Source organism: Dermochelys coriacea, chromosome 9 (genome assembly GCF_009764565.3).
Source record: "Dermochelys coriacea isolate rDerCor1 chromosome 9, rDerCor1.pri.v4, whole genome shotgun sequence".
Classification (NCBI taxonomy): Eukaryota; Metazoa; Chordata; order Testudines; family Dermochelyidae; genus Dermochelys; species Dermochelys coriacea.
Window position 1 is genome coordinate 22554540 of NC_050076.1, and position 18872 is coordinate 22573411.

Below are 18872 nucleotides of genomic sequence, written 5' to 3' on the forward strand. Positions count from 1 at the left end.
TGAGCTACAGCTCACTTCATCGGATGTAGCTCACGAAAGCTTATGCTCTAATAAATTTGTTAGTCTCTAAGGTGCCACAAGTACTCCTTTTCTTTTTGCGAATACAGACTAACACGGCTGCTACTCTGAAACCTAATTCTTATATAAGGCTTTTCATCAGTAGATGTCAATGTGCTTTACAAAGGAGGTTGGGCTCATTATACCCAGTCCACAGATAGGGAAACTGAAGCAACGTGCCCAAGGTCTCCCCCGCACGCAGTGCCAGCACCAGAACCCTGATTTGTTGAGTCCTAGCCCTGCGCTCGCCAGCCGTGCTGGGATTGCTGCTCCCTGCCCCGGACAGCGTAGGGGCGATGGAGCACCAGGAGCTGAGACACTGGGCTCTGCCCTGCGTTTGGCGGTGGATGCGCTTCTGCTCAGCGGCTCCCTCCTGCTGGCGCTGCCATCTCCTTGGCGGGGATTCCCCCCCCCCCACTCTGGGGCCCTGGCCAGTCTCCCACTGCAGCAGCTCTTCCCTCTCCCGCGGCGCTGCGGGCGGGAGGCGCCGGGTCGCTGCCGAAGGAGCAGCAGCAGCCCGGCGGCGCAGGCGCGTTCCCCGCGGTAGAGGACCCGGCCGCTTCCCCACCAGAGGCTTCCGTTGTTTTTTTCCCATCCCCGCCCCCCCCCCACCTCTCCCGCGCTGAGGCGTGCAGCCGCGCGGCGCCTGTCACCGCAGCCTCGACAGCCTGGGCGAGCCGTTCGCGCCCGCTGCTGCCCGGGCCCGGCCACGATGACTAGCGGCCAGGAGTGTCAGGATGTGCAGGGCAGGTGAGCAGGCGGGTCCTGGGGCTGGGCGTGCGGCGGGGTCCAGGGCGCGCGGTGCAGCGGAGTCCTGGGGCTGGGCGTGCGGCGGGGGCCGGTCGCGGGGCGCACCTGGCTGCCCGGGGACGGGCAGCCCTGCTGCTCCCGGCCGCGGGAATCTGGGGCGGGAGCCTGGGTACCAGGGACAAAGCGCCGCGCTCTCCGGGCCTGGGCGGCCTCTGCCGCAGGGGGAGGCGGGCTGAGTCGGGCCGGTGCGCGGCAAGCCGGGGCGGCCGCCGGGATGGGATGGGGCAGGGAGCGGCCGCCTCACGGGGACAACAAAGGGCGCCATTGCTGGGCACGGGCCCGGGAGGCCACGCACGCTGAGATCCCCGGGGGCGGGTGCCCGGGCGGACCGTGACCAGCTCCCTCCTGCACTGCAACCCCGGGAAGCCGGCGGAGGGGGAAGTGGAGGCCTCGAGACAGAGCGATGCCTCCACCCGTCTCGGGTACCAGCCTGCAAGGGAGAGATGGACAAGCCCTGCTCGAGGCTACCGCGAGTGGAAGGAAGGGGCTGGTGGCAGGTTCTGCGCATGGGCCCGGCCTGCCTGCCCAGAGCCACGGCTTGCATCCCACGGGGAACTGCCTCCCCCTCCGCCCAAGATTTCCCCTATGATCTTGGGCAGGTCATTTAATATACCCCTTGCCTCAGTTTCCCATGTGTAAAATGGGGATAATTGCACTTCCCTACCAGAGGAGACAGATACACTCATTATTGCAAGATAGGTTTCAGAGTAGCAACCGCGTTAGTCTGTATTCGCAAAAAGAAAAGGAGTACTTGTGGCACCTTAGAGACTAACAAATATATTAGAGCATAAGCTTTCGTGAGCTGTAGCTCACGAAAGCCTATGCTCAAATAAATTTGTTAATCTCTAAGGTGCCACAAGTACTCCTTTTCTTATTGCAAGATAGATGCGCAGATCCTAAAGTGATGGATCTAAGATATAATAACAGGGGGAGGTGGGGGACAGGGACAGGTGTTTCTACTTCACTTTGTCAAAGTTAATTTTTTCAGAAATTCAGATCTTTATCTTCTGAGATGAAGTGCACAAACATAGTGCAGAACCGGATGAAGTTTCTGATCTAAATATTTATTTTTCATTTTCTGATTTAAAGAAAACATTCACAGAAAAATTCTTGAAAAAACATTAAAATGAGTGCATAAACATTTGGCTTTGCCTGCAAAGCCTAAACGACTGTTTATCTGCAAAACGGTTTCAGTTTCTGTTCTAGTAGCAGCCAGAGGTTCTGAATAATAATCCTATTGTTCATTTATTGCGCTGAGATACATGAGTTGCCCCATAATAATTATGTCTTAAAATCCCTTTCCTCTAGATAGTAAATGGCTGGTCTTGGGTAACAGTCCATTATCTTGAGTTGCATCTCAATTTTTTCTTTTTCACTTGGGCATATTACTGTTCAACTGAAAGGAGGTGGGGAGAAAATAAAAAAGCAAAGAATAGAAACGTTCCAATGAAGATTAGATCTTATTTAGTAAAACCAATGCTCAGAGTCTCGATTGTATGTCAGTAGTAGTTGATGGGTAGCAAAATGTGAAAACCCCATTGACCACCTTGAAAATCCTAGGAAGAAACAGTTTTACCTTGTATTAAAGAATCAAGGTAAGTATACGAGCTGCTGGGGAACTACTAATGATTGTAGCTAAATGCCCAGTATTTATTGCCCAGGTTATTTGTACCCATTGCATCAGATAAGCAGAAGTAGCAGCAAGTAGTCCTGATGAACTGAATTCCAAACACAGGCCTGGATGAGAGAGGAGAGGCAGGAAGGGAATGAAAATAGTGGGTCTTGTGGCATCTTGAGATGAAAAAGGCCACCACTGACTATATAGCCTCTCTCCGGGCTCTCAGGATTTATCTAACAGCAGCTTCTTTGCTAATAAAAGCGCAAGCAGAAAGTGTCAGCAATCCATGTTCTAGCACTTTTCTGCTTAGTGTGAAGATAAAACTAAAGTCAATTCTACAGCCTCATTTACCTGTTTATCATTCCACTACAGAAATAACTTAGAGTTTAAAGTTTGAAAGCTGCTTATTACAGAAAAATGTTTATTTGTACTTAGAACGTTTTTGCTGAGTTGCTTTGAGAAAAGACTGGAGGCCAGTTGCAATGTTATGGGCATTGACACATTTTCAATAAAATACTCATGTATCAAATTTTACATTGATCCTGCCATTTATTTTTCTGAGTTATCTACTTGCATATTGTGATGGAAAGTTTAAATTCCATTATAATGTGTAGTGATGCGGTGTGAAGAGTGCTGCGGACAGTCTACAATCCTTTTTTTACAGTAAATTTATTATTGCTAATGTCCATTTTGCCTCTGCATGACTAACCTGACACGGTGTCAGAAGACAAACAATAGACACTGCAGAATTTTGTCAAACTGCCAAAGTTCCATGCACCAGAGAGCTTCAGTTTCAACAGACCATCGGACTGGCCTGATTGGAAGGAACAGTTTGCATTCTTTCCGCATCACAACTAAACTCCACGAGAAGAGTGGAGAGGTGCAATATAGTTCTGTAGTCTATGGTCATGGGCAGGAAAGCTGATCATATCTTTAAATCCTTTACCTTTGGAGAGGAGACCCACAAGAACAATTATGCTGTGCTGCTGGCTAAGTTCATGAGCTTTTTATACCTCACTGTAATGTGGTTTATGAGTGAGCATGTTTCTACCAGCATGTCCAAAAATGTGAGGAGTCTGGATTCTTTTATGAGAAGCTTGTATGGTATGTCAGAAAACTCTGACTTTGAAGACAAAAAGTGAAGAGAACGTTAGAGACAGTAGTGATTGGCATTTGAGATCAGGGACTTTCAGAGAAACTGCAGGTGAAGAGAGATTTAACCCTTCACACAGCAATAGAAATGGCAAGACATCTGGAAATGATTAAAAATAAAAATAGAGACCAGTGGCCACCAGAAAGTAACCTAGACGAAGTGACTTACAAACAGAATCACTATAGGAGACATAACACAATTGCAAAAAGAAATTGTAATAAGTTCTCAAAGCAATGTAGGGTAAGCCCCAGGCAAAATCTAACACTTTTCAGACTAGATCCACAAGATGTGGAAAAGATCACAGTCCAAGAGGTGATTGCTCTGCTAAAGCAGCCAAATGCTGTAAATCCACAAAAACTGGGCATTTTGCCACTGTCTGCCACATAACGGCAGTATGAGAAGTACATCTACACAGCGAGCATCAGTGAGTCTCAGAGCCCAGGTTGACAGACTTGGGTTTGCAGAGCCCATGCTATGGCTCTAAAAATAGCTGGGTAGATCGGGGTTCTCAAACTTATTGCACAGCAACCCCCTTCTGACAACAACGTTACTACATGACCCAGGGGAGAGGGGCGGGGGTGGCAGAGCCCAAACCCCTCAGCCCTGGGTGGAGAGAGTGGGGGCTGCAGCCCAAACCCCGCTGCCTCGGGTGGAGGTAGAAGTTTCAGCCCTGGGTCCCAGCAAGTCTAATGCTGGCCCTGGCGACCCCATTAAATGGGGTCATGACCCACTTTGAGGACCTGACCCACAGTTTGAGAATTGCCCATGTAGATGTTTGGGCTTGGGCTGAAGCCTAGAGGGTGGGTTTCAGAGCCCAAGCTTCAGTCTGAGCCAGAACTTCTGCATAGCTGTTTTTACTGCGGTAGTGTGAGTCTACAAACCTGAGTCTGTCAACCCAGGCTTTGAGACTCACTGTGCTGTGTAGACATATCTTGTGAATCAAGAGCGATTTTGTCTTGGATCAATCACATGTAATGAGCCTGCCTGGAGGGTGAAACTGAATATTTGTGGAAAGACTCTTCATTTTCAAATAGATTCGGATGCAGATGTAACAGTCATATCAGAAGGGACTTACAGTCATGGAGCTGAAAAGAACAGATACTGGCCTAAATTGCCCCAGAGGTATTTTGAATTGCATTGGACAATTTTCCTCAGAAACAATAGACAAAGACAAAAGCTTTAATTTTAATGTATATGTGATTAGAGTATTGGAGGCTGACTATCTCCATACTCTTAGTGACAGGTTTCAGAGTAGCAGCCGTGTTAGTCTGTATCCACAAAAAGGAAAGGAGTACTTGTGGCACCTTAGAGACTAACAAATTTATTTGAGCATAAGCTTTCGTGAGCTACAGCTCACTTCATCGTGAAGTGAGCTGTAGCTCACAAAAGCTTATGCTCAAATAAATTTGTTAGTCTCTTAAGTACTCCTTTCCTTTTTGCATACTCTTAGTGTGGTTGCCATGATGGGTCTAGTGAGAAAAGTGGAAGAAGTTGATGGAATATTCGGTGATATTGGACTTTTAAAAGGAGATCCAGTAGAAAGCATCTTAAGAGACAGTGCTGAACCATATAGCATACATATGCCCTGCATCATTTCTATCCCATTACTTCATAAAGTAGAAACTAGTTAAAGAGAATGGAAAAGAATGATATAATTGAGAAAATTGCTGAGCCCACTACATAGTATACGATAGTACCTGTTCTGAGTTTAAATGGGAATATACAAATCTGTGTGGATCATAAAAGACTTAATGAATCAGTAGTGATAGAAAAATATATCCTCCCAAAACTAGAAGAATTCCTCCCTAAGTGGCAGGAGCTACTGTATTCTTCAAGCTAGATGCCTCAAGTGGTTTCTGGCAAATTCCTTTAGCCAAAGAGAGTGCTAAACTGACTACATTCATTATGCTGTTTGGGAGATTTTGCTTTCAAAGATTACCTTTTGTGATTACCAGCGCTTCTGAAATTTTGCAAAGAAAGATGGCAGAGCTACTTAAGAACATAAATGGGGTTGTCATTTTTAGGGATGACATTTTAGTATACAGGTCATCAATGGGAGAACATAACAAAACCCTCAATAAAGTTCTGAGCTTAATCAGTGAGTCTGTACTCAAGCTAAATAAAGATAAGTTTGTTTTCCACCTATGTCAAATTGAATTTTTGGGACAAACAGTAACCAAAGATGGAATTAGTCCTACCCTTGAGAAAGTAAAAGCAGTTAGAGAATTGAATGTACCAGAAGTGAGATACATACTGGGGATGGTAAATTATCTTGCCTGATACCTGCAAGATCTTTCTACAGTGACAAAACCTCTGATAAAATATTAAGGTCCAGTACATCCTGGCTTTGGGTACAAAATCCAGAGACTTCCTTCAAAAAGGTAAAAGAAGTGATTTCAACTGGTCTACTTTTAATGTTCTACGATGTAAACAAACTCTCAATGGTTTGTACTGGTTCCAGTAGCTATGGCCTTGGTGGTGCATTCTGTTCTTATGCACTTACAAACAGAAAAAGAATATGCACAGTTTTAAAAGGAGTGCCTGGCAAATGTATGGGCATATAAGAACTTCTACAGATATCTTTGTGGATTGAGTTCCTTTAAACTGATAACTGACAGGAAACTTCTACCCTTATCAACAGAAAGAGCCAGTCACTTATCCCAGATCAATTATACTCATATCTCAAACCAATTACAATGCCTGTAGCCAGTCCTGTAATAATCTAAAGTTTATTAACTAGGAAAAGGAAATGAGTTGTTTACAGGATTAAAACAGGAAACATACACACAAATGAGTTGCAGTCTCAGATTTTAAAAGGTAATATAAACTTCTATAATAAGCGGCTCTATATGTCCTAGGGCTGACCCCTGCCAAGCAGCATGGGGATCTCTTGCTTATGTTTAGGAATCTTTGCCCTCAGAGTCGAGACAGCATAAAGAGACCCCGTTTCTCCTTGTCATGGATCTTTATCCCCTTCACCTCAAAATCCAAGCTGCTGGGATGAGTTTATGCAAATGCCCCCCCTTCCTGGACTGAGTTAGGAATGCCATCGAGTAGGTCTCTGTCCTTTGATGCTATGCAATGTCTCATTAGCCTTCAGTGGGCCATCTTGTGTGCAGGATGAGCACTTTAATTAATGCTTCGTTTCCTGTTTGGTGAGTTACACAATTACAGAGAAAAGGAGTACTTGTGGCATCTTAGAGACTAACAAATTTATTAGAGCATAAGCTTTCGTGAGCTACAGCTCACTTCATCGGATGAGCTGTAGCTCACGAAAGCTTATGCTCTAATAAATTTGTTAGTCTCTAAGGTGCCACAAGTACTCCTTTTCTTTTTGCGAATACAGACTAACACGGCTGCTACTCTGAAACCTGTCATTATTACAATTACAGAGGTTTACAATACAGACACTTAATATAACTTTATACTGTGGGATACTGATATTATAAGTCAGATTAATGCCTGCAGCATCCTCCAAGCATTTCATAAAGTCTAAACACATTCTTATAACACTAATATCTGTTTTAACCATATTAACCTACAGCTAAGCCAGACTGGTTTTCAGCTATGCATTTGTCAGTGTTCAGTGAGTCTTGGCATGAGCTGGGACCTGGTCTGGAAGCATTACAACCAAATCGTACACTGTTGAGATAGACAGTGGGGCTTTCAACAAAACCGTCAATATCTTCAGTTTGTTGATTCAACAGTCAAAACTGAGCAAACTACAAATTGCAGATGCAGAACCAGGAGCAGAAGATTCACCTGTTCCACACCTCCCAGAGAAAGCTGTTGCAAACAAAAGGCAGACTAGTCACCACCTTGTTACCTGTTCTGGCTGCATAGTTAAACAAACAGTATGATTTAGGGATGAGTAACAGACCAAAATTTGTTTAGATTTAAAGTTATTTTAGAAAAATAGTTTTCTCGTTTTAAAATTGTTAAAATGCAGAAAAGAAAAATTAAAAGGGAGAGAGTTGGAAAGTTGAAATTGCATTACAATGTTTAGTCAATAGGTGGCTTTGTGTGAAGAATACTGTAGCACATCTTTCCCTAGTGCTGGAGACAATGTACCTTTCTTTTTTTTTTTAACAATTAATTTGTTGTTGCTAGTGTCCATTTGGCCTCTGTCTCTGTGTGGCTAACCTGGCACGTAACATAAACACCCTTACTATATGAGATTAATAACAATAGTAATCTATATTAAGAAAATGTCAAAAAATTACATTAAAAGACTGTTTTCAGAGAAGCAGCCGTGTGCTGTAGCTCACGAAAGCTTATGCTCAAATAAATTTGTTAGTCTCTAAGGTGCCACAACTACTCCTTTTCTTTTTAGTAAAAGACTATCTTTCCCTGCTTAACCTACTCTTTTCAGGAAAGCCTTGAGTGATTAGATGATCCTTGCAGTTTGTCTGGCAGGTTAAAAAATGTGGGCTTTGCCAGACCAAAGGGGGAAGTGAATTACAGAGATGAGGGCCCTCTGTTGAGAATACCCTGTCACCAATTTAAGCTAGTAATTCTAGAGATCTTCAGCAAATGATGCCCAGTTGATCTCAGCTGCAAGTTAAAGCAACTTATTCCTATTAGATACTTAGAAATGAAACCATAAAAGACTCATAGGTCAATACCAACACCTTAAATTGTACCCAGAAATGAGTTGGGAGCCAGTGAAATATCCAGAGCAAAGGTGTGATCTCTTTACATGAAACACCTCTGAGTAAGCAAGCCACTGCATTCTGCACTACCTCAGTTTTCCAAATGTTATTCATGTGGAGTCCTCTGTAGAGTGCTTTGCAATAATGCAATCTCTGTGAGACAAAAACATGGGTGTTAGTGGCTAGGTAGATAATGGCTAGCTAGTTCCAGGAGGAATTCCTTGGCAAGTGAAGTCAATGGAAAAAAACAACAGGACTACCATTGTTATTTGGATGTCCAAAAGCCTCTCAAAATCCAATAAAACTTCTGAACTGTGAACTTCAGTGATAGTAGAAGTGACACATTAATAGTCAATCTGCCATTTTCTCTAAATGTTTCCTGAGTTCTCCAGAACAGGCTTGTGCTCTCATCTCAACTGGACACTGGGAAAGCTGAGTTACTACTAAAAGACCTGGTTTTGACAAGAGAGACACATGGAGCTCTTGTGGCACCTTAGAGACTAACAAATTTATTAGAGCATAAGCTTTCGTGAGCTACAGCTCACTTGCATCCGATGAAGTGAGCTGTAGCTCACGAAAGCTTATGCTCTAATAAATTTGTTAGTCTCTAAGGTGCCACAAATACTCCTTTTCTTTTTGCGAATACAGACTAACACGGCTGCTACTCTGAAACATGGAGCTCTGTGTCATCTGTGTATTGATGGATACAGCAACCTAAATATCTCACTCTTTCCCCAGCAGCATTTTAGGGTGAATAGTAGAATGAAGAGATGACAACATAGACCTTTGTTGAACCCTATAAATGAGAGTACCTGAGGCTGATGAACAGTCATCTTGTAAAAACAGCAAGGTCGTTGCAAAGAGAAATGAATAGAGTCCCTTAAAAGCAACTCCATTTAGCCCTGCTAACATCTGCAAATGCATCAACACTACCTCATGGTTAGAAGTATTAAGTCAGCGAATAGATTGGAAAAGTCATGTGGGTGTCTCATCTTTGTGCATTGCTGGAAGGAGATTGTGCTGGTTTCAGTGGTGCACAATCTCTGAGCCATACCTTGGCTTAAACACAGGTTGAAAAGGGTCAGAGAAATCTGCGGACATTAACACGCCCAGGCTTTGTTCTGAGTCCCCTTCTCCTCTTTCCCTTTGTTTTTTCCCAAAGCCTTCTCTCCTTCCGTGGCTTCAGTTACCACCTCTTTTTGTGGTGCTGTATAAATGCTCACTACTTCAGCTGCTATTACTACCAATAAACAAATATTTAATAATAATTAATAATTAATTAATAATAGTGTGGTTTTTTTAAACAATGGTAATTCCTTGGAAAATTGAATTGAAAATCTGAATTGCCTACTCCATTCCAGCTGCTTCCTCAGGCTTTTTGCTCTCTTGGGATAACACTCTTTTTGTGCTTCTTAGGAACTGTCTTTGTTTTTTCTGCACCAGTAAAATAGTAGTTTTAGTGACATATAGTGTGGCATTTTGATTATCTTCTTAACTAACAATTAAAAGACAGCATTGCAAGTATGGTTCCTATTGCACTGTCTAAATACTTAGAAAAAGAACGGCCCATGGAAAACAGTATTCTCTTTCATGGACGACCACTGCAACAAAGCAGAAAGTCCCTGGCAGCAGTAACTGAGGAAGGAGGAGAGCCTGTGGTTTAGATTGTCCCTTGCTTTTTAAAGAAACCAGTATCCATTATGATATTGATTATATTGGATAGGATGTGGATTTTTAATAAGTTCAGCACAAATTGAACTTCTCTTTACTTATAGTTATCTTAAAAATAGTTGGTCAATCATTTTAGTTTCTCAGTTTCTTGCACTCTGAGTATAACACAAAATATTGCACACATTTGCATTACAGAGGCATATCAGACATATATGTATCAGGCATGCTTTGAGTAATAAGAATTAAATTTTGTATGTTGATGCAATTTTCCAAAAACCTCAATGACTGGAAGAAGCCTACATTTGTTTTTTTGAGGAGACAGGTTACAATTGGGAAGGAACAGCTAGCAATTGTATATATAGCGATGCACTGTTTTTAATGCCTACCATTAACTATAAATAGTAACTGGCATATACCAAGATTGGCTGCAAACAGAAAGTGGCATAAAGGCATATTGTACTATCTGGTTGTACATTAACAGACCTTGTTAATTTTTAGTCTTATCTCTACAACATTAAGGGATATGTGTAACTTAATTACAAGAGCCTAATTTTTATTCCTTACTTAGACAAAAATTGTTTAAGAATTGGTCTGATTAGTTATATATTGTGATTGTGATATTGTGATCAGCAGCTTTAAATCTGTCATCCCTCTTTAGTATGTGAAGCGTGTAAAAGGAACATGAAAGTAATCTAAACACATTTGTGTAATTAATAAAAAATAGATCCTGCAAGTAATCAGATATATAGCAACATATTTAAATTTCATGTTATTACTGCTGGGAATAAATTAATCATATAAGAGGTAAATTCTGTCTTGACACATTATAAGTTGACTGGTTAAGGAACTTACCTGTAGTTATATTCTTAAATTAGCTGGGTTGAGTTGGTGGGTTTTTTGGTAGGTAAACTGGCATTGTTTTATTACAGATCCAGCAAATAATGATGTTTCAACCTACCCACATACCACATGATATTATTACAAGAAGAGAGTATGTTGATTGCTTTCAGTGGGCATATCTATAAAGTGCAGGGTAGTGACGCACAAGGGAGAAGATGGAACAAATTTGGCAGGCCAGTTTTACCTTGAGGTCTTTCTCCTTGAAACCAAAATCTTAATTCCTTCCGTTGTCTTATGCTTTCTGACTCCTCTAGTTGCTCTGCATGAATTTTTGTGCTTTTTGTCTTCTTCTGTAGTTGATTTGCATGGATTCCCAGTAGAGTTCAAGTGGAATAATTAGTAAAAGGGGTATTGTGCTCTGCAACTTAAGATATAAGTCTGTGCATAGCTCTTGTGCCTGAAAAAGCACTTTGACTGTTATACTTAGGAGCTTACTTTTACAGGTAGTAAGGAATTTTCAGCAGTAACATTTTTTGTAGGAAAATGCTAATTCATTGAAACCAAAACTGTTTCTGGGAAAGGGTTGGTTTTGACAAATCACCCAATTTAAAAAAAATTGAATATCAAACATTTGGAATTGTTGAAACATCTTGTTTTGACATTTTTGAAAAGTTTCATTTTTTCCTTTGAAGTGACTTGATTTTACATTTATATTTTTTTTAAAAAAGGTTAAAAATAGAGAAAGGTTAGAACTGAAATGAAACATTTTGATTTGACCTGATCAGAAATTTATTTTTGGACTATTGGTTTGTAAAAATTTTTGAGATTGTGACATTTCATTCTGATTTGTGAGACAAATTTTTTTCAAAATCTAGAAAATTCTCACAGCTTGACAAAACCATTTCCCACCCAGCTCTAGTTACTTTATCAGTACTTAGTTTAAAAAAATTTACCAAGGTCCTGATCCAACTCCCCCTGAAGTCAATGGAGAGACTCATATTGACTGTGTTGGGAGTTTTGAAACTCCCATTGACTTTACTAAGAATTGGATCAGACCCCAAATGCTGGAAAATTGATCTTCCAACTATAGCAGCTTAAAAAACAAATTCAAAGAAAGCTTTGTGATGTACACCCATGTCTAGAGCTCCATGTTTTTTGCAAATATTCAATAATGCTAAATAAAACAAAAAACAACCTATAAAAGGAAAAAAAGTCACCCCGCAGCAGGATGAGCTCCTGAGTGGATAAAATTTGTAAAACGTAAGTGTAACACCGACAGACCCCAGTCATTGGCAGGCAGGATTGAACCAGGGATCTCTGGAGCTTAGTGCATGAGCATCTACCTCATTAGCTAAAAGCCAATGCTTGTTAGCTAAGCCTGTACAGCAGACTTGTTTTATCTCTCTTTTTAAGTAGTCTTGGTGCCACTAGATGGGACAGAACACCACGCCAGGAGGTGTGTGGGTTACACAAGGACAAAAAAATCCCCCCAAAATAAAAATTTATAAAAAAAATAAAAATAGTTTCACAAGGCTCTACCTATGTCACAAGATCAGCTGAGCAAGGCTGCCAAGTCTGTAGTGTTAGGGAATCCTATGTCAAGGTCCATCAAGTGTATTTGGCAGTTAGACAAATTGATATTGAAGCTATAGAGGGATCCCAAGACCAGTACAAGCTGTTAAGACAACCGTGCAAAACTATAAGATTGATGACTCTGTAGCTGTAAAAATACTTAGAACAACTGCAAGGATTGGACACATCCTTCGCCAGGTCCCCTATAACTGAAGATTTGGTTTATCTCAAGCAGTTGTGGAGGGAAATGCAGGAGTTTCAGACTTCCCTGCGTCAGGGCAAGTACTCTTGGTCTGGAGGGTAAGAAACTGATGTGTGATAGATAATTTTTGGGTAGCCCATAAATGGAGTCTCTCTGCTTGAACCTTGAAACATCCCAATCACACACACAGGCATGATAGCCTTGTGCAAGCACTTGTTCATTGGTTTTCTCCTTGTGATTTGCAGCATGGAATCAGGCCCACATGTGAGTTTGGGGTTTCTTAACAATTGTTGATAATATTTGTCATTTGGTGCAATAACAAAAGCAACACAGTTGTTCTTCCAAAATATCTTAATGAGCCAAGCCTAAAAATCAACAATGGCAGGTATTGATTAGCAGAATGCAGAGAGCTTAATGAACACATTGGGGCAGGGAAATCCGTGTATACTCTACTTTAATTAAACTCTCAGAATTAACGGAACACTGTTGAGGTTTTTCAGCCTTAAATTTGCATAATCAGAGAGTTGTTTCATGCTGTAGCACTATCTATAAGGGAGCCAGTGTGATTGTATGTTTCTCTGATATTTGAACACAAAATTCACTGTGAGGCACACTGTGAACAAACCAGTGCCCATACAGTACTGTTTTCATAGTGTTAATACATCAGTTTGCTTTTGTGTGTCTTACTCTTTTAAATATATACTGGGTAAAGCAGGTCAAAAATATTAATTGTTTTTGCAATTTTTAAAAAATCCTTTGTTTTGACATTTTCCCAGAAAAAATTTGGGGTTTGGTTTCTTGTTTCCCCGAACCTATTTCTCTCCTTCTTCTTTTCCCCGTTTTTCTTCTACTCCCCATTTTTATTTATAGTGAAAAAATTAGAATAAGGAACACAACAGGAAGAGAAGGGGGAAAGAAGGAAAATGAAAAATCAAAACCTGAAAAATTTCAAACAAAATGCAAATTTTCCATGAAAATTTTCTTTTTGAAAAATAGGCCATTCTTCAAAGCTATTTTCAAATTTAAAAAATTGACCGGTTCTGTTACTGAGCTATGTTGCAAGCAGTGATTGTAAAAAGACAAAAATAAAATGGCACCACATTACAAGACTTAGGTAAGTGCTATCAAAGGAAACAACAGTTCAAGACATCAAGTCTCTCTCTATATTGCCTTCCCTTCCTTTATTTCCTTACCACTCCAGAAACTGAGGAAGAGATACTAACATAGCTTGGACTGAAGTAATACAAGGAATTAATGAGAAGAAATTATACAGTAGAGTAGGTTTATGAACAAGGTATTAAATAGTGTTAATGATAATTCATATGTTATTGATTAATAGTATAAGAAAACAATAGGAAAAAGGCAGATTGTCAAGTTAATTAGATGTGAATATGGAAATTAAAACACCTGTTGTTTGATAATATATAATAGATCAAGAAGTTCTAATTAATGGTTGAAATTAAAGGAAAGAAAATGTGTTAAGTATAAAGAAAAAGAAAAGAAAAATGAACTTCAGACCATCAATCTGTCTGATTACAGTGAGGATTTACTTTATGCCTAGATGAAAGGTTTTCCTCACAGTACTAGGGGCATTGTACTAGTGTTACTGGGAGGAGAATTTGATGATGATTATATAGTTTGGCACTGGGTTGCCAGATATTAGTATTGCCTTGTATTTTCTTACATTTTGAATCGCTGTGTCACACAATAAATTCATTCACTGGCTTTTCATCTTCAGAGACCTGGCCCAACTCAACTTGAGACACCATAAATGGTCCTGGTTTTCAGAAAGTGCAAAATCATGCCCCTTTGCGGTATCTTGGATTGAACATACACAAATTCAGACACTTTACATCACTAGTCACTTAAAAATTTTTTTGCCTTCGTTTCTTAGGTTATACATAAAATTGAGTTTTTAATCCCCATCTAATACGTCCATATTACGTATTTTCATATAATTGGAAGTCTGAGCAAAAAGGCCTTGTGAGAGTTTTGCCACTAATTTCAGTGGAGCCAGAATTTCACCCCAGGTTTTTGATAGGATACACATTGAAAGTCAGGATTATAGTGCATGGAGTTGCTTAATGGGGAAGTGCTACTTGTTCGACTCTTAAGGAGCTTGAAACAAACACTTTAAAAATGTTTGTACTTTTAAATGGTCTTCATCATTTCATTACATTTCATGTGATTTTAATGTATTTTGAACTTACTGGGGTGTAGAAATATGGATACCAAATAAAGCATTGTAAAGGTAACATAGCTTTAGACTCTGATACTGCAAACACTCATCTATATGAATAGCTTGATATGTTGCTTGCAGTGTTGTAGCCCTGTTGGTTCCAGGATATTACAGAGACAAGGTTGGTGAGATAACATCTCTGTGTAAGCTTGAAAGCTTGTCTCTTTTACCAAGAGAAGTTGGTCCAATAAAAGATATTATCTCAGCCACCTTGTCTCTCTAACTTTATATGTGAGAGTTCTTATAGTGAGTTTAGTGAGTCTACTCACATGCATAAAGTTACTCATGTGTCTTAAACCCTGGACCTGCAAACTCTTGTGCTCATGCTTAAATAGTTTAATTGAAGGTAAGTGAGTCGTTCTGTTGAAGTTAATGGGTCTACTCACGTGCTTAAGGTTAAACATATGTTTGAGTGTTTGCAGGATTGGGGGTCTTAGTTTATAATACATTTGCTGTCCTTTGGATACCCCAACAAATAATGATATTGTGTTCTGAGTTGGCTTTTCCGATTATATTATAAGATAGCTACATTCTGCCATTTTCTACGCAGATTCATAATGTTTCAGTAAAAATAAATTTTTAAAGAAAATTTTTATACTATGAAAGTTATTATTAAAGCACTGAAGTATTTTTGACATGGATTGGATTACTTAATAATCCTTTATACTTTTTTCTCTTCATAATAGTCAACACCTAAACTAGTAGTTCTTTCTATTGTCTTTATGTCTGATCCTGCAAATCCTTTCTCACAAGAATAGACCTTACTTATGAAAGCATTTCCCCAGTGAGACTATGCACAGAGTCATTACATGTAAGGCCAGATGGGACCACCAGATCATCGAATCTGATGTCACAGGGTACTAAACACTACCCAGCCACCCGACACCAAGCCCACGACCAGAATTAGAACAAAGTTTTACAGCCCAGAGGAGGCTAAACTATTCTGTGAGGGTGTGTAGGATCAAGCCCTACATCAGAATTACTCTTCAGATTTTCAGGGTATTTAGCTAGTTATTTTTCATTTTGATTTTTGGTTTATATTTAAAAAATATTTCTTCTTAAATACCATGTTGTAGACTGGTCACTTGTTGGTTGTAGTAACAGAATATGGCAAAATGTTAACATATATTACTGACGTACCAATCATTTTGTCTTCCAGTGGTGATGATGTTTCCTCTATAGAAGCAAAAGGTACAGTAACTTTTCAAAATATACAGTAGTTTCAAATGGATTTGTTAGTGGATTATCAAATCTGTTGAACTTGAATGTCAATCTGATTAACCAAACTACGTTTATTTTGTATCCCATTAGTCTCATGAATACAAATTTGTGGGGTTTTGTTTGTTTTCTATCATTTATATTTTTCTCAGATCCATCATGTATTCCTTTCATGTTATTTATAAATGTATAAAAATATCATGATTAGAGGAAAGGTAATCATGCATTTATAATTCAGTATGATGGCTTTGTCTAACTTCTGTGTATCACATTTAAAGCATGGATTATTCATATAATGCCAAATACTGCAGTTAATGGGTGTTTTGTGTGAGATAAGGTATGACTGAATTTGACCTGTAGTGCCCTTACAATTTCAGTTACAGTAAATGTGTAAAAAGAAACTATGACAGATATTGCTTGAAATTATGATAGCTACAATAAAGACAGGATGATCTATACAGATGCTCTTATACATCTAAATTCTTGTATGCTCTTAATAACCCCAGTGTCAACTAAGTTCCTTTGTTTAATGCACATCTTCATTTTACCCCCCTATAGCCCAGTTCTATGGCCTATGTTATACAAGAAGTCAGACTAGATGATCACAATGGTCCCTTCTGGGCTTGGAATCTCTGAATAGCTTCCTCTCTTTTTTGGATGTACTATGGTTATGAATAGGGGAATCAGTAATTCTGTTGTCATGGCACAAGTTGTCTGGCTATGAAAGAAGAGTGAGTGACCTCCTCCAGAATGATTCTAGGTGATTATGCATCACCTTCCCTGTTCACTAGTGGCAGGCATGGTGACAGAGTGGATGACCACAACCTTTCCTCTCTCTCCTGCAGCTGTAATATGTCACAGCTGCTTCTCACTGATCTTCAGCACCTAGAATTGAGAGCCCCAAATTTGCTACTGGTTACAAACCTTGGATTTTCTGGTAGCATAATGTTATGCTTTCCTTAAGCCACTGGATAGGCAGAATTTTGAAGGGTATATTCAATAGTGAAGAAGTCTTTAAAAGGAGAGTGAAGTTAGTTCAATAAGTATCAATTTACAAGGGTAAATTGAAGGCAACAGCCAAATTCTCTGCTTCCTGGAGAACTAAGAGAAAGTCTCAAAATAACTGAAGTCACAAATGGAAGCTTTTAACTTCTTGATTGTTTTTAGTTGTTCCTTGAGACTAATTATCTTTATGAGAGGAAAAAGTAATAGGTAGAGTTATAATAACAAGGACAGCAGCATAATTAATTACTAAGTTATGGAGTCTGGGAGAGAAGGAAATAGGAATTTACTGTCAAATCATGTCAGTAATTCAGCCATAGGTTTACTCTTCCCAAATATCATGAGCCAGCTGATCCCGTTATGGTTAGATGCTGTAACAAAAGAGGCATGATGTGTGCCCACATTCCCTCCTTTAAACACACACCAATCCATAGGATGAAAGATGCCATACTTTCCAAAACAAAAACTGGGACACTTTTGTGACCAATTTTTTAGGGTTAAAAAACTCCTATAAAAGTGCACTCTTTTTTAATGTGTGCTGATGTTGCTACTGCCAGCTCTTAACTCAGCAGCAACATGTATTTCTCAAGTGGGAGGTTGTTTTTCAGTAATCCAGTGTTATGAATAAGTTTGTCATTAAACAATGGACTAGTGTCATTAATAACCATTTTGAGCAAAAGATTGATTTTCATAAAGTCAGTTAACATTTGTCTGAACTCCAAACTGTTCATCACAATGAATACTGTTCCTGGTAAACACAGAGCTTATTATTGAAGAAACATTTTGTAGTTATTAAAAAAAACAAAGCATTTTGACTGATGAAATGAAAAGCCAGAACATTTTGGGTGGCCCAGAAGAAGTTCTTGGGACACTAGGATATAATTTGAAAAACCAGGACTGTCTTGGTAAAACAGGATATTTGGCTACTTTATGTAAGATTATGCTATCATGTATTCCCATCTTTTGGCAAATCATACATATATGATATAGGATCCGAGTTAAAATTATTTATGGAACTTTAATTTAGCATATTCAGGTTTTCAAACACTGGTTATTTTTATAACTATAACATTCTAATCAGGCTTTCTTCTCATAATATATTTGTAAATATATTTACAGCTCTATCTTACCAAAGTTGTGGAGGTGTTTTGTTTTGTTTTGATCTAAGTTAATCAGAGAATTATGTAGAGTAATAATAATTTTCTAAATAAAGAAATCACTACTTTTACACTTCCATTCACATTTAGAAATGGACAAGTTCTCTCTCTCTCTGATATATATAAAATCTTTGAAGAGGAAACAGTTTGTGTTTAGACTAAAGAATCTTAAATTTACGTGGATTTAATTTTTCACCTAGCTGTCCATGGTCCTGGTCCATGACTGGTGCTCCTGGGTGCTACCACAATACAAATGATAAATTATAATAATTATAATAACTGAGCAACGTAGTGCTACTTTATAATAAAGTTGACAGAAACATTCATGAGGTTTAAGTTTTTGCCAGATAATGGCAAAAAAGACATCTAAAAAAAATAAGACCAATATAACTGGACTAGCTAAGCAAATCCTACACTCAACTTGGTAGCCATGGCATGAGGGAGGAGGCAATGGGGGTCACACAGCCTCTGGCCCATTGGGGAAGGAGGAATGGGGACACAAAGTCCTTGGAATAAGTGGGGAGAGTGGTAAGGACTCCCTGAAATAGAAGGGGATGGGAGGGTGCAAGAAAAGGGGTGCAAGAAGCCCATGGTGTGTGCAGTGAGTTTGGCCTGCAGAAGCTATTGAGTATGCAGCCCGCTAGTGCAGCCCAATTAGCACACAGCTGCGACCTAGCTAGC

At 39.7% G+C, this 18872-nt stretch overlaps 1 protein-coding gene and 1 long non-coding RNA gene across 18 annotated transcripts in view; both read left to right on the forward strand.

The window, feature by feature from the left end:
* Nucleotides 1–395: 395 nt before the first annotated feature.
* The window catches only part of LOC119861950 (NACHT, LRR and PYD domains-containing protein 1b allele 5-like), a 42024-nt gene continuing 23547 nt past the window's right edge, over nt 396–18872 (forward strand). For 2 of the 17 annotated variants that reach the window (XM_043491896.1, XM_043491897.1), the window contains exons 1-2: nt 513–807; nt 15974–16005. In XM_043491896.1, coding sequence (XP_043347831.1) covers nt 770–807; nt 15974–16005 — 70 coding nt within the window. In that variant the 5' untranslated portion in view covers nt 513–769. Of the gene's footprint in view, nt 808–13503; nt 16006–18872 lie in introns of those variants that run through there. The other 15 variants (XM_043491898.1, XM_043491899.1, XM_043491901.1 and 12 more) reach the window with 10 other exon arrangements.
* Nucleotides 886–3014, forward strand: LOC122455680. Its single transcript, XR_006274073.1, has 2 exons — nt 886–1566; nt 1753–3014. It is a non-coding gene; the product is annotated as an uncharacterized LOC122455680 (long non-coding RNA).